Source organism: Cygnus olor, chromosome 6 (assembly GCF_009769625.2).
Source record: "Cygnus olor isolate bCygOlo1 chromosome 6, bCygOlo1.pri.v2, whole genome shotgun sequence".
Classification (NCBI taxonomy): Eukaryota; Metazoa; Chordata; class Aves; order Anseriformes; family Anatidae; genus Cygnus; species Cygnus olor.
In genome coordinates, this window is record NC_049174.1 from 11585649 (window position 1) to 11598139 (window position 12491).

The following is a 12491-nucleotide window of genomic DNA, read 5'->3' on the forward strand; positions in this document are numbered from 1 at the left end:
CATATTTTCGCTGGAGCTGGTGAGTGGAGGAAACATTAATCAAAATGACTCCTGTTTGTGGAAACTGTTAGCAGCTGTGAATGCAGCTTTATTCCAAAACAATGCCAGTAGCTGATGCATTTCCATTTGGAGCCTGGGTTCAACTGAGTACTAGACTTTGGTTTTCTCCCACATCAATTTTTATCTTTGCTCCTTCCATCCCCAGTCTGATCCGGCCAGACTGTATTGTCGTCATAATCCCAAATTCGCTGCATCACGCTGCCCCGAGCTGCTAAAACGCAATGCTGAAAATCACTGGATTAGGTCTTAATGGGAGGATCAAGCTGCAGGGAGATGAGTGGGGAGAAAGCTCCTGCTTAAGCAAGTGGACAAAGTAGACAAGCAGATCTCGGGAAAGCAAGCTAGAAAGCATAAAAAAGTCAGAAAAAGAGTGTCTTTCTTGAGCTCCCTTCTGCCTGCTTTTCTCTACATGTAGGGCTTGGCTTTCAGTTCCCAAGTGTCAGAAAATGCTGGTCTGAGTTTTAAGAAACAGGTATTGAGAGGTCAGAGGTTTTTAAACATTTCCTCCCTCATGCTGGAAAATGTATTCAAGTTATGGACTTTCTGGCCAAGATGTTAATTCCCAACACGAAACTTGGCCCATACATTAGAAATATGGGCCTTGATGTAGATTACTGTGGTGTGCTGAAGGGCCCTGGGTCTTTAATGCTTGGTGTCCTGCTGGTGGGACTCTTGAAGCACCAAGAGACCATGAAACACATTGTATGTTCTTCAGGTTGGCATTGCCTTTGAGCAACCACCAAGATGCTCCAGAGCAGGATCTCCATGTGGTTCCTGGGCAGGTGGCATCTCCTCCACCTTCAGATCAGTGCCATGGCCACCCTGTGCTTCGCCTGCATGCATCTGCAAAGGCTCTTGGTCAATGGGGCTCCAAGGCTTTGGAGTTTGGGTGGCAGCCTGGACTGAACAAACCCGTCAGGAAGGGGTGGTTTTCTGGAAACCATGCAATGGGTGACGTGGATGATAGAGATTTTTTGAGTTTTACTTGGCAGTGCCTGTGAACTTTCCTTCTAGACCTTTCATGGAAGGGGTGGGTTGTGCCTGTGGGATGTTTTTGCACCGAATTGTCCTCTCTGTTTGTTTTCAGACAGCTTGAGCAAAACATTGCTGTCCCCCAGAATAAATACCTAGATAAAGCTGTGAAATTTGATCTCCATAACACTAATGATAATATTCCATGATGGAATCTGGAAAAGAAACTTTACTTTATGCATCTGACTTCTGGCAGGACCTAGTCCCAGAGGCACGAAAGTGACTTCAGTGCAGACTACCCAAGCGTATTTTCTGTTTGTTCTGTAGTTTTCTCGTCTAGCTTGGAAGATGGGTTTGAGAACAAACTTGAAAAAAAGGTGTCCGCTTAGGGGAAGGGTAGTTTTACTCACCTGTGGCCTTCATAGATCCCTGGAAGTAAACAAGAAACGCTGTACCATTGCAAAGAAGGAGCACGGGAAGGGAAACACCTGCAAACCCCCTGATGCAAAGAGAAGAAGAGTTAGTGCTGAGTAGTATGGGCCCTAGCCAGAGCAGGGACCCCTTGACCTGAAAGGCTGGGAGAAGAGCCCCCCACCCCAGCTCTGGCCCTGGGGTCTGCAGGCAGCAGCAGTGCCAGTGGCAGGCCTCTGCGATGGGCCCCGTTTGTGAGAGCCAAAGCCACCCTCTCCGACAGGCCGGCTGCTGCTCCTGCGCCTCGGGGACAGGGGGCTGCCAGGGGGAGCTGCCCCAGCGCCGGCAGCAGGGGCCAGCTCCCACTTGGAAGCAGGCTGGAGAATAAAGCCCAGCCCAGGGCTCAGCCGCCCCCCGTCTTCTGCTTCACGTGCTGTGTCTGTCCTGCAAGGGGGCTGGGATGTGAAGCAACCACGAAAAAGGTCGTGGTCTTTAATTAATTCAATTAAAATAAATAATTACATTAATACACAGTGTTCAGACTTTTCATAATAATTAGATTTTACTCGATCTTGAAGAACATCTCAATATTTGTGAGGTGTATCAGCAAGCATAAAGGCAAGAGCACTAAATTAGGCAATTGATCTGACCTCCAAAAAAACTAGCACAGAGAAAAGTCAGATTGTGTCGGGGGGGTGGGCAGGAGGCCTCCTGCTGCTCTAGGTTTCCATTTTACTCCTTTTCTTGCTTGGTCACTGGTGCATGAGCTGTTTTTTAGCCAATGAGAATTCCTGATAGGTTAAGAAAAATGCCTGGAATTTAATAGATTTATTTTCAAAACCAAAGGAGGGGGGAAGAACGAGGTTGTTCTGAGTGTTGATGATGCCTTCTCTAAGCACTCTTCCAAAACGCAGATGGATTTAAAAACCCTTATTTCATTCTGCAGTGGGGTCATCCTTTAGAATAATGTTCAGGGACAGATCAGCGTTGGGTGTGTCTTCCATTTTGGGGCCAAACCCAGCTCTTCCGTCTCATGGTGCCACGTCCTTGACCTCTGCAGGACTGCACCTACTCTGTGCAGGGCTGGGGCTGGGCTCTTTGTCTGCTTTATCCGTCAGACTGCACATAATGGTGTCCTCAGGGCTTTCGGGTGGAAGGACAAAGAAGCAATTTTGAAGATGCCATGAACTAGGCAGAGCTTGTTGGCCCTGTGAAGAGGAAGGATCCTAGGAGATGAGTCTCTTTGGGCTGAGAATACTCTGAAATGCTCAAAATGGCGTTAGGGGGAGATTTTTTCTCAGCACTTTGTCCATGAAGAATGAACAACGTTGCAGGGGAGGGAAGGGTGGACACACGTACAGAATAAATGCCTCTGCTCTATTGTTCCCATCATTTCTACTGAGTTTATGAACTCACATATAAAAGACTTACCTTTCACTAGTATGATTAAGAAAAGGCCAATGTAGCTTTCCTGCTCACTGGAGCATGAAGCGTGTTTAATTTAATAATGCTGATAAATCTTAAAGCCAGGAGCATTTGGCTAACACATGACCCACTTTTTCAATCAATTGGAAACATTTACATAACAGCCAGCTTTCGGGGTCCCTCATGTGAGGGATGGGGAACAAGGTGTGGCAGACGCAGCAGTAGTAAGTGGCTACGCTACAGGTCGTTTGGTGAAGGCAAAGCGGCAAATTTGGTGCGCCCTTGGTGGAAAGCTGTCACCCACCTTTCCTGGGACTGCCAGCCCCTGCGCTGAGCAGCAGGGCCAGCACGGCGGTTCTCCCGGTCCTGACGGGTTTGTAACAAACCCATTTCTAGCGAGCTGCTGTCTTGTGGGACAGCATTGTCTCCCTGATCACCACAATGTCTTTTTATCCATTTTGGGTTTTATAAGAACCTCTTAGAAGAGAGCACTTGCTGTCAAACCCATCTCCCGGCCATTTATGCACTGCTGCATATTTATACATCCCTACTGCCTCTTTGCATTAAAGTAATACTTGAGCACTGGTTTACCTCCCATTTTTTGGCCACATAAGTCCCCGTATGAGCAAAGGAAAATGCCGGATGCTTGTGACAGGGATGAAAAATCTCCCATCTGACATGTACTAAGGGATTAAATAACATGGAGGAGAATTGCTACAAATCTCGCAGCATTGCATGTAGGAGGATGCTGGCACTTTCCTCTGAGACAGAACCAGTCTCCCCATGCAGTAGGCTGTGGAGACATTTCATGTGCCTGGTCCTTGCACAGAGATGCCACTAAGGAGCTGTCAGGAAAGGAGAGGGAGGATTTGTTGCCATGCTCTGATTTATTGTCCCCTGCCTCCAAAATTCCAGTGGCATTTTTCCCTCTAGAGGGCAGAGAAGGAAAAGGAGAGAATGTAAAGGGAAAGGAACATGTCAGCGCCTGGAAAACTGGCAGAGATTTTGTTAGATAAATGCAAGGCATGTATGGCTGGAAATGACACATATTCCTCAAAAAACACAGTGCCACCTCACAGACCTGGATGTTAAAAAAGAAGTTTGGTAATCAAGACACCATCTTGGTCCTTCCCTCTCCGTGCTCTCGGGATCTGATGGGTATTTCCCAGTAACTGAAGAGCTGGCTTTTACAAAACCCACTGGTCCAGATTTTCTGAGTGTCCATTCATGCTTGGAATGGTGAATTTTGTTTTGCTGGGTTGGTGTCCTGGGTCTTTTAAAGTCCCAATTCTGCAGTCGGTCTTTGGCCAGGCTACCCCATCATGGGCTGGGCTGTAGGAGCTCCCTGCTCTTGCATCCACAGGCTCAGCTGGGCACAGCTTTATTTTAGGCATCTGGCAATGCCACTTCAGGCACTTGAGTCTTTGATCCTGCCATGGCTTTTGTGTGAAGGCGGTGGCCGAGCTGAAGCAGAGCTGCAGGTTGGTGCAGTGAGCACCGAGCCCACCTGCAGCCGTGCCCCTGCCCATCAGGGCCTGTCCCATGCCACAGAAACATCGTGAGAAAACCTCTTGTGCTTGTGCTGATGGTTTCACTGCAGTCTGGGTCGGTGGAGAACGGGGTGGCGAAGCTGTGAGGAAGGACAGGCCTGTCCGAGCCATACCCATCCTTCCCCCTCTGCCCCCAGGTGATACGGCTGTGCTGCTGCCTCCTCCTGTGCTGGGGCTCCCCTCCCGCTAACGCCGTCTCCTGTCCCCGGTAGGAAATGGAGTCAAAGGTCTCCGAAGGCGGCCTGAACGTCACCCTCACCATCCGGCTGCTGATGCATGGCAAGGTAACAGCTCCCGGGAGGGGTGGCATCCTGGCTTCCTCTCCTGCCCGGGTTATCTTCACATCTTGCAGCGTCATTTATGCTGTGTTTGTTTTTTTTGTAGGAAGTCGGAAGCATCATTGGAAAGGTAAGGACATGTTTTAAATGTGTATTTAGACACTGCCTGAATTGCCTGCAGCATTTACTGCCTCTGACGGGGTGTGTGCCAGTTACCTCATCCTCTAATGTCCCTTAAACGTTGGGTCATTATGAACTGCATTTGTGTGACAGCAGTGGCGAGATACCCACAGAGAGGTCAAAGACTGTTCCCCTAAAAAAGCAGCTTGTCTAGTACAACTTCTGGCTGCTTCACTGTGGTGATGAATAGGTGCTTGTCGTCATGTTGCTTGGAAATGTGAAATAGATTCATTAAGGAAAGTTAAGAAATGTGATGCAATATGGTTTATTTTTTTCCTCTGAGGCTTCAAGGCACAATTTAGCTTGTGCAGAAAGCTTCATGAGGTACTCTGCGTCGTGGTGCTTGACATGGTGGTTTGTAAAGTCCTGGCTATGTGGGATGGCTTTCTGGCCAGTTCCTGAGCTTTTCCACGCAGTTTTCCTACTAAAAGGAAATTCAGAAAGGAAGGTGGAAGTTGCAGTTGTGCTATTTTGTCTGATTCGTGCCTTACAGACATGGGAGCAGGGCTACGAAGGGGTGGATATGCCTGGAGCATCAGCTCTTCAGCCCACCGATCACATGGGGATGGAGGGCCCGGCACCATAGAGCTGCCCAAATATTTGGCTACGTGCTGCTGTGTATTATATGCATGTTTGAAAAGGTTGTTTTGAAGGTAAAAGTCTTGAGTTGCTAAGATGGCCTGTGTCTCTGCTTCTTGTTTCAGAAAGGAGAGACCGTGAAGAAGATGCGTGAGGAGGTGAGCAGCACAGATCCATAAAATAATTTGTAATAGAGGGGTGAGGAGTGGGAAGGGCACGCAGAACAATGGCCAGAGCTGTCCTGAAGGCTCGTTGCCCTGTGAGAGACGTGTGGCTGTGACACCACATTCAGCCTTCCTGCAAGAACACCCAAGTTAGCTGTCCCCTGAGCTCTTTTGTCCAGCTTTATCCTTCCTCAAACTCCCATCACATTTAATGGGAATTTTCCAGAGCCTAGAGCTTGCTGTCAATGAAACAGTGAAATATAGTCTCTTGTGAGATGCAGTTTGTCCAAGGTTTTTGTGCCTTTAGCTGCCAAAGAGTTACCAGATCTCTAAGCAGCACTCCTCTTTTTACAAGCAGCGATGCCACGAGCCAGGCTTGCCTTGATGGTATGGTCTGCATTGCAGTAAAAGACCCAAGGTGGGCGCTCGGAAGCCCTTTCTGAGGGTCAGGGTGAGGCAGGGCTGGAAGCACTGTGGCAGGGCAGGGGGAGGACTTCCTAAGGTTAGATGGGATGTCTTCAGGTGGTGACCAGGGACCAAGTGAGTAATGTGCTCCTGGGGATCTCTGAGTTTCTACAGTTGCGTGCTGAGCCTTCCCAGGGCAGGCAGGATACAACCCAAAGAAAGGGCTGTGCCTCTAGCGCATCCCCCCCAGTTTCCTGGCTGTGGCTACTCCAGGGCTGCCCTTCTTTTTCCAGAGCGGGGCAAGAATCAACATCTCGGAGGGAAACTGCCCTGAGCGAATTGTGACCATCACTGGCCCCACCGACGCCATCTTCAAGGCTTTCGCCATGATCGCCTACAAATTTGAGGAGGTGAGAAATGTGAGCCCTTTGCCCCGGGAGGACAGGGTACAAGGTTCTGCATCCAGCTGTGGTGACCCACCGGGCAAGCAGAGCTCAGGCATGCCCACTGCTGGGGCCAGCAGTGCAGCTAGGTACCTCCAACACACGCATGCCTGGTTGGACTTGCTCAGCTGGTGCACAGCCTGGTCCCAAAGCCTTTTGGCTGGTCCAGGCATCTCTAAATGGGCAAGAACTGAGACCAGCCTGGGTCTGGAGGACGTGACCCCTCTTTACTGGCTCAGAGCATTTGGGTTGGGCTGGATGGCAGACATCTGGTTGGGGAACAAGGGCTGATGCATTGTGCTCTTCCTTCCCAAGGACATAACCAACTCAATGAGCAACAGCACTGCTACCAGTAAACCTCCAGTGACGCTGCGACTGGTCGTGCCAGCTAGTCAGTGCGGCTCGCTGATTGGCAAAGGAGGCTCCAAGATCAAGGAAATCAGGGAGGTAAATCAGACCTGCCTTAGTTACTGCATGTAACCGCAGCTCCTCGGCGCTGATCTGCAGCCAAGGGGGAATGGGAGCAGCCTTGGAAAGAGGGATCCTCATATGCTGGCATCATGTGCCAGGCACTTCCCAGGATGGTCCAGCTGACACAGGAGCAGCAGCATGGCTTTTGTCCCTCGGGACTTGCCGCATCCCCACTTGCACAGGGCAGCTGCAGCTCTCTGGGGGCGCGTGGCATTGGAGCTGGAGCTGGCTGCAGGGAGAGGGGTTCAGCATCGGGATTGCTCCTTCTCTCTCTTTCTGTCTCCAGTCCACAGGTGCTCAGGTTCAAGTGGCGGGGGACATGCTGCCCAACTCCACGGAGCGGGCAGTGACAATCTCGGGGACACCCGACGCAATTATCCAGTGTGTCAAACAGATCTGTGTGGTGATGCTGGAGGTACAGTCTGTAACAAAGGGGGTAAAGTATATAGGATAAAACCCGACCAGCACCACAACAGCGCTGCGAGCTGTGGAGCGTGTCCTTGTCACTGTTCACCACGCACTAGCAGACCACTCTCATTTCCTGGTACCTTCGTTTGAAACCCACCCAGTGTGTTTTCCCCACTGTGTTCACATGTTATTTCTAGAGTGCCAAACTGGAAAACAGTTGGGTGCCCGAAGGAGATGGTTTGTGTCACAGCACCAGCTGGTTTCAGGAGAGAGGGCTGCTGGAGGATACCAGGCAGGCTGGGAGGAGGTGGCCAGTGCATCTCCCACATTGGGCAACTGAGAGGGTGCAGATGGAAGGGAGCTGTGGGGCGTGCCTGCAAGCTTGAGCTCCAGCGAGGCAGAGGGGAGGAGGTAGTGAGGAAGGCTGGTGGAGAGCAGGGACCACAGAGCGTGTGGACATGTGGTCAGGGTGCAGTTTTCTGGGAGAAATTCTCCCCAGATACTTTCTGCTGTGGAGCTATGCTGCCGTACAGATGGCTTAATGGCGGGGCTGACTGCAGCCATGTGCCCCACATCCACACCTGCAGCCTTGGAGAAGCTCCAGGAGGAGCCCACCGCAGCCACAGCACAGTGACAGCCCCGCTCCTGGTGCCTCCCAGCAGCAGACAGGCATGGGCCCTCAGCTTTTCTGGGCAGCTCACACACCACTGCCCTGTTGTGGCAAGGAGGAGCCTGCTTCACAGAATGACAGACTGGTTGAGATGAGGAGGGACCCCCGGGGCCCGCTCCAGCGGGGACACCCCGAGCAGGGTGCCCAGCCCCACGTCCCGGCGCCTCCTGAAGCTCCCCAAGGAGGAGACCCCACAGGCTCTGGGCAGCCTGTGCCAGGGCTGCGGCACCCGCCCAGCACAGAAGTGCTGCCTGGTGCTCAGAGGGAGCCTCCTGGGCTCCAGGCTGTGCCCAGGGCCTCTCGGCCTGGCGCTGGGTCGTGTTTGCTGCTGCAAGAGTTTCACACGAGGACACCAAGGTCTGGTGGAGACAAGGCAACGCCAAACACAGGCAACTTCAGTTCAAGAGCAGCAATGTCCATGAACACGTTACCAACCGCTGCTGGTACTGATGCTCTCATGGACACGCTGTGCTGTTAGGGGAGTGTGGATTTAGCCATGCAGTGGCTACAGGTTATTGTGGCAGAGATGGGCTTGAGGTGATGCTCGCAGTGTGTGTTGTATGGTCTTGGGTGGTTGCTGTTTCCACCAACGAAAACAAGGGTTGCAGCTCCTCTGTCTGGCTCAGCAATGTGAAAGAGAAAAAAAGCATTATTTTTTCTTGCAGTCCTAAGTCTAGCAAGTCCCCCAGCTTTAACAGTTTGCAGATATGCTCCTTGTAACGTTTATGTCTTAAGTTATCTTACCACAAGAAATTCTTGCTCATCCCCTCCAAGATTTGTAATGCAGTAAAACAAGAAGCAGGTTTGTGATTATACACGCTGTGCTTTGATCATGCAGCTTTCCTGCAGACTAGGACTAAGCATGAAGATTTAAATATGACTCTTGGCTACAGATAGACGTATAGAAGAACATAGAAGAAAATGATGAATTTTCTACAAGATAGTGTAATTTATATTGCCTATCCTTACATATTAGTAGCAACTGAGCCATTTCACATGTGGTAGAATCAGAAGGCTTTTATCTGAAATCTCTCATGATCCCCAGAAATCTCCCAAGATCTCCTCTGTGGACTGTTAGTTGTGTTTAAGAGTAAACCAACGTTGAGAGAGCCATGGTTAGGAGATTCCATGTGCCATGCCGAGGTCAGCGTGCGGGCTCCAGCTGCTGCCCATACCGATGGGGTACAGGAGGTCTCGATCGCAATGACAACGCTTTGCAGCGCCTGCTGCGCGGCCAGCCCGGGCAGTGAGGAACTAAAGCAAGCCCCAGAGGTGCCACCGTGCCCACAGCAAGGAACACAAGAGGGGTCGGACAGTGTCATCTGGGTGGGACGCTCGGTCCTGGCGTGTGCATGAGCCATGCTCACGATGCCATGCAGCAGCTCCAGGTGTTTGGTGGGGCTGGGACAGGCTGCTGATACACGAGTGGAGTTGGACTCAACGGCCCTTGTGGGTCCCTTCAACTTGAGATATTCTCACCTGTTCAGACTCAAAGAAAGCCCTTGCATGGAGGAGGCTCGTGGCATCCGGAGACAGAAAGCCCAGCGCTTGTGCGCCTGGCATTGCAGTGACACACCATGTCCCTCCCCATCTCCCTGCATCTTGAGGTGGGGGGATCTGAGGAGGATGTCACAGACTGGCGTCAGCCTAGACCAGGAGGCATGGTCCGTGGAGAGCAGAGCAAAGGCGGGGGATGCAGCAGAGGTCCAGGAAGTGTTTGAGAGTACTGTGCATTGGCTGGGAACTCCCCAGGGTGTCCTCCTTCTCCCATTTAAATGCCCATTTCCCCCATGTCTTCCTGTACGGAAATGCTGTTTGCCTGGTGCGGGTGTTGCTGGCCACGGCCCCGGAGGCACGGGGTGGAGGCCTGTGCTCCGTCGGGTGCTTTCTAACTCTCTTTTTGCCGCTGTTTCGGGAAAAGCTGTTCTAATGTTCTCTCTCCCTCTCCTTGTCCCTCTTCCTAGTCCCCACCAAAAGGTGCCACCATTCCCTACCGCCCAAAGCCCGCCTCCACCCCTGTCATTTTTGCAGGTGGTCAGGTAAGAGCCGACCCGCTTGCAGCCTCCACTGCCAACCTCAGCCTTTTACTGCAGCACCAGCCGCTGCCCGTTAGTGCACTCAGGTTTCTTGCCTTCTGACTTGCATGGTGTCATCCCATCCGTGTCATGCCACGGCAGCTGGACCAAAAGCTTTGTGCAGAACTGCAGGCATGCTGGGGATGGGGATGGGCCAGTGTATCCTGTTTTCTGGCCTCTCCAGTCAAATTAAAGTGACTTTGCACGTTGCAAATCGCTCCCAGGTGGGCTGGGCTCTTCCCAGCCTCTCCAGGGCAGCCTCCAGGGGAGGGTTGTCCCCATTACTGCCACATGGCTGATCCGGTGCCACCAGCAGGGAACCCCCGCTGCAAGGACAGGGCTCATCTGTGTCCACTGGAGAGCCTGTATCACGTTGCCTTTGGAGATGTCATGCCATGGTAAACCTGGCTAAATCAAGGCTTGTGGTGAAGATATGATATTTCTAGCAACCCCTGGAGGTGACAGCAGGTTTCAGTTTGCTCAATAGCCATCAGCTCCCATGGCACATGCGTGCAATATGTGCCATAAGTCTACATGCAGCATGTGTTCCCGGTTGCTGATGCGTTTCTCAGTTAAGATAATGAGCATTTAATTTCCTTAAAATGTGTCAGAAATGAGCTTAAATCCTGAAGAGCACTCTCAGGCTGGTCCATTATCTGACCTGTGTCACCTGGTGCCAGCCATGGTCATCTCCTCCACCTGGACAGCCACCCTTAGTCCAGGAGAGGACTCAAGATGTGCTCAGTGCCCCCAGCCTGCACCCCCCAGCAAGAGAAGCGTGCAAACCGTGTGTGCGTGACACACGTCGGTTTTCCAGAGGAAGCAGCGCCAGCACGTTGTTCATTGATCTCCGTATCTCCTGGCACATCTGGCTCCAGCTCTTTCTGCCTGGATTGGGACCCCCTAAATTTGCTCCCTCTCCCCCACACCCAAGTGCTCTGAGTGCAGACATTGCAGCATTTTTCTCTGCGTGAGCTACAGCTCGTGTGTTCTGAGCAGTGCCGTGCAAGCTATTTCATGTCCTCCCAGTCTGTAATAAGTAGCAGAAGGGCAAGCCCAAAGCGCAGGCTATTTCAAGTAGCGTGCTGAATTAGCATCTCATAGTCAGTGGGACGAGTGTCTTGTGTGGCCTGAGCAGCCACCCTGGGAAAGAGCTTTGGGTCCAGCTGTCTGTGAGTGGTATCCTCTGAAAAGGGAGAGTAAGGGGGCAGCGCCTCTCCTACTGCTGGGGCTTGGTGTCTCACACAGAGGTGATGCCGCAGGAGGCAGCGAGTGCCTCGGGAAGCAGAGCTCTTCCCTGCCCACCCTGGGCGAGCCCCACGCATCCTCTGAGCCCTGGCAGCTCCTCACGGTTGGGGCTGGAGTGAGAGGCTTGAGATGCACCTACCCAAGATACCTCCCTGCCTTTTAATTCACTGCTTCTAATCAAGTTTTCTAATCAAAACACAAAGGCCTAATCAAACTGCCAGGAAACGCTGAGCTTCCCAGAGCCCCTCTGCCCATCGCCATGGGAACGCCGGTGCTGTCCCACTGGGATGCTGGCTCTGCGCACAGGGCTCTGCCTCCCTCCTCCTGTGGGCTTTTGGGGCTGTTCCTGGCACTAAGCACTTCATTGTTTGCAAATGATGCAGAAAATTTTCATGAGGTGCAGGGATTTTTTTTTTTCTTTTTGACTTTTTCCTGGCTGTCTTTACTCTCCCTTTATAAAGTGCTGTCCATCTCTTACACCATTTCTTTCAGAATTATATGATTAATGGGTCGACTAGTGGGATGCGCCTTGCTAGCTGGTTAAGTCCCAAACATTGGGCACTCTCGTGGCTCTTACCCACAGCGGTGCTTACTTTCAGGTTACTTGCAAAAGAGGAGGGATTGCTACAAGCAGTGGTAAAACCAGTAAGCTATCAGCCTAGCCAGCACCCACGTGGATCTGTGCATCACCTTCAGCAGAGTGCTGGAGGAGGTGTGGAGATGGAGAACCCACTAGGAGCAGTGCACCTTGAAATAGGGCGAGGCTCCCTTCACCGGCTTGCTTTTTAGGATGCCAAAGTCATGTTTAGTTGCAAAGGGCAGTGGTGATGCTATTGTGCACCCCTTGCACAGACAGCTCCGACTGATGAGCAGCTTTTGTACAGCGAAGCACGCCACAGCCTTGGCTTCCTCCTTGACGCAGACCTGGGACCTTTGAAGAGTTGTTTTCTTCTTTTGGAAGAGCCAGATCTCTTCCTCTGGGCTGGCCAGGGGCAGGGGGAACGCTCTTCCCTCCTCCCCTCCAGCCCCAGATCCAGCCTGCGTCGCTGGTGGCTGCTGACAGCAGCATGTGCTCTATGTGCAGAGCGCTAGCAGTATTTGCCCCCCATCAGACAAGGAGCAAAGCCCAGGGCTGGCAGGGCTTCGCCACCA

General features: G+C 51.9%; 1 protein-coding gene across 35 annotated transcripts in view; it reads left to right on the plus strand.

Annotated features, from left to right (window-relative positions):
• Positions 1-12491, plus strand: part of PCBP3 (poly(rC) binding protein 3) — a 49618-nt gene that overhangs the window by 20213 nt on the left and 16914 nt on the right. For 16 of the 35 annotated variants that reach the window (XM_040561617.1, XM_040561625.1, XM_040561641.1 and 13 more), the window contains 7 exons: positions 4631-4702; positions 4803-4826; positions 5581-5613; positions 6318-6434; positions 6783-6914; positions 7225-7374; positions 9981-10055. In XM_040561617.1, coding sequence (XP_040417551.1) covers positions 4631-4702; positions 4803-4826; positions 5581-5613; positions 6318-6434; positions 6783-6914; positions 7225-7374; positions 9981-10055 — 603 coding nt within the window. Of the gene's footprint in view, positions 1-4555; positions 4703-4802; positions 4827-5580; positions 5614-6317; positions 6435-6782; positions 6915-7224; positions 7375-9980; positions 10056-12491 lie in introns of all 35 variants that reach the window. The other 19 variants (XM_040561638.1, XM_040561640.1, XM_040561623.1 and 16 more) reach the window with 6 other exon arrangements.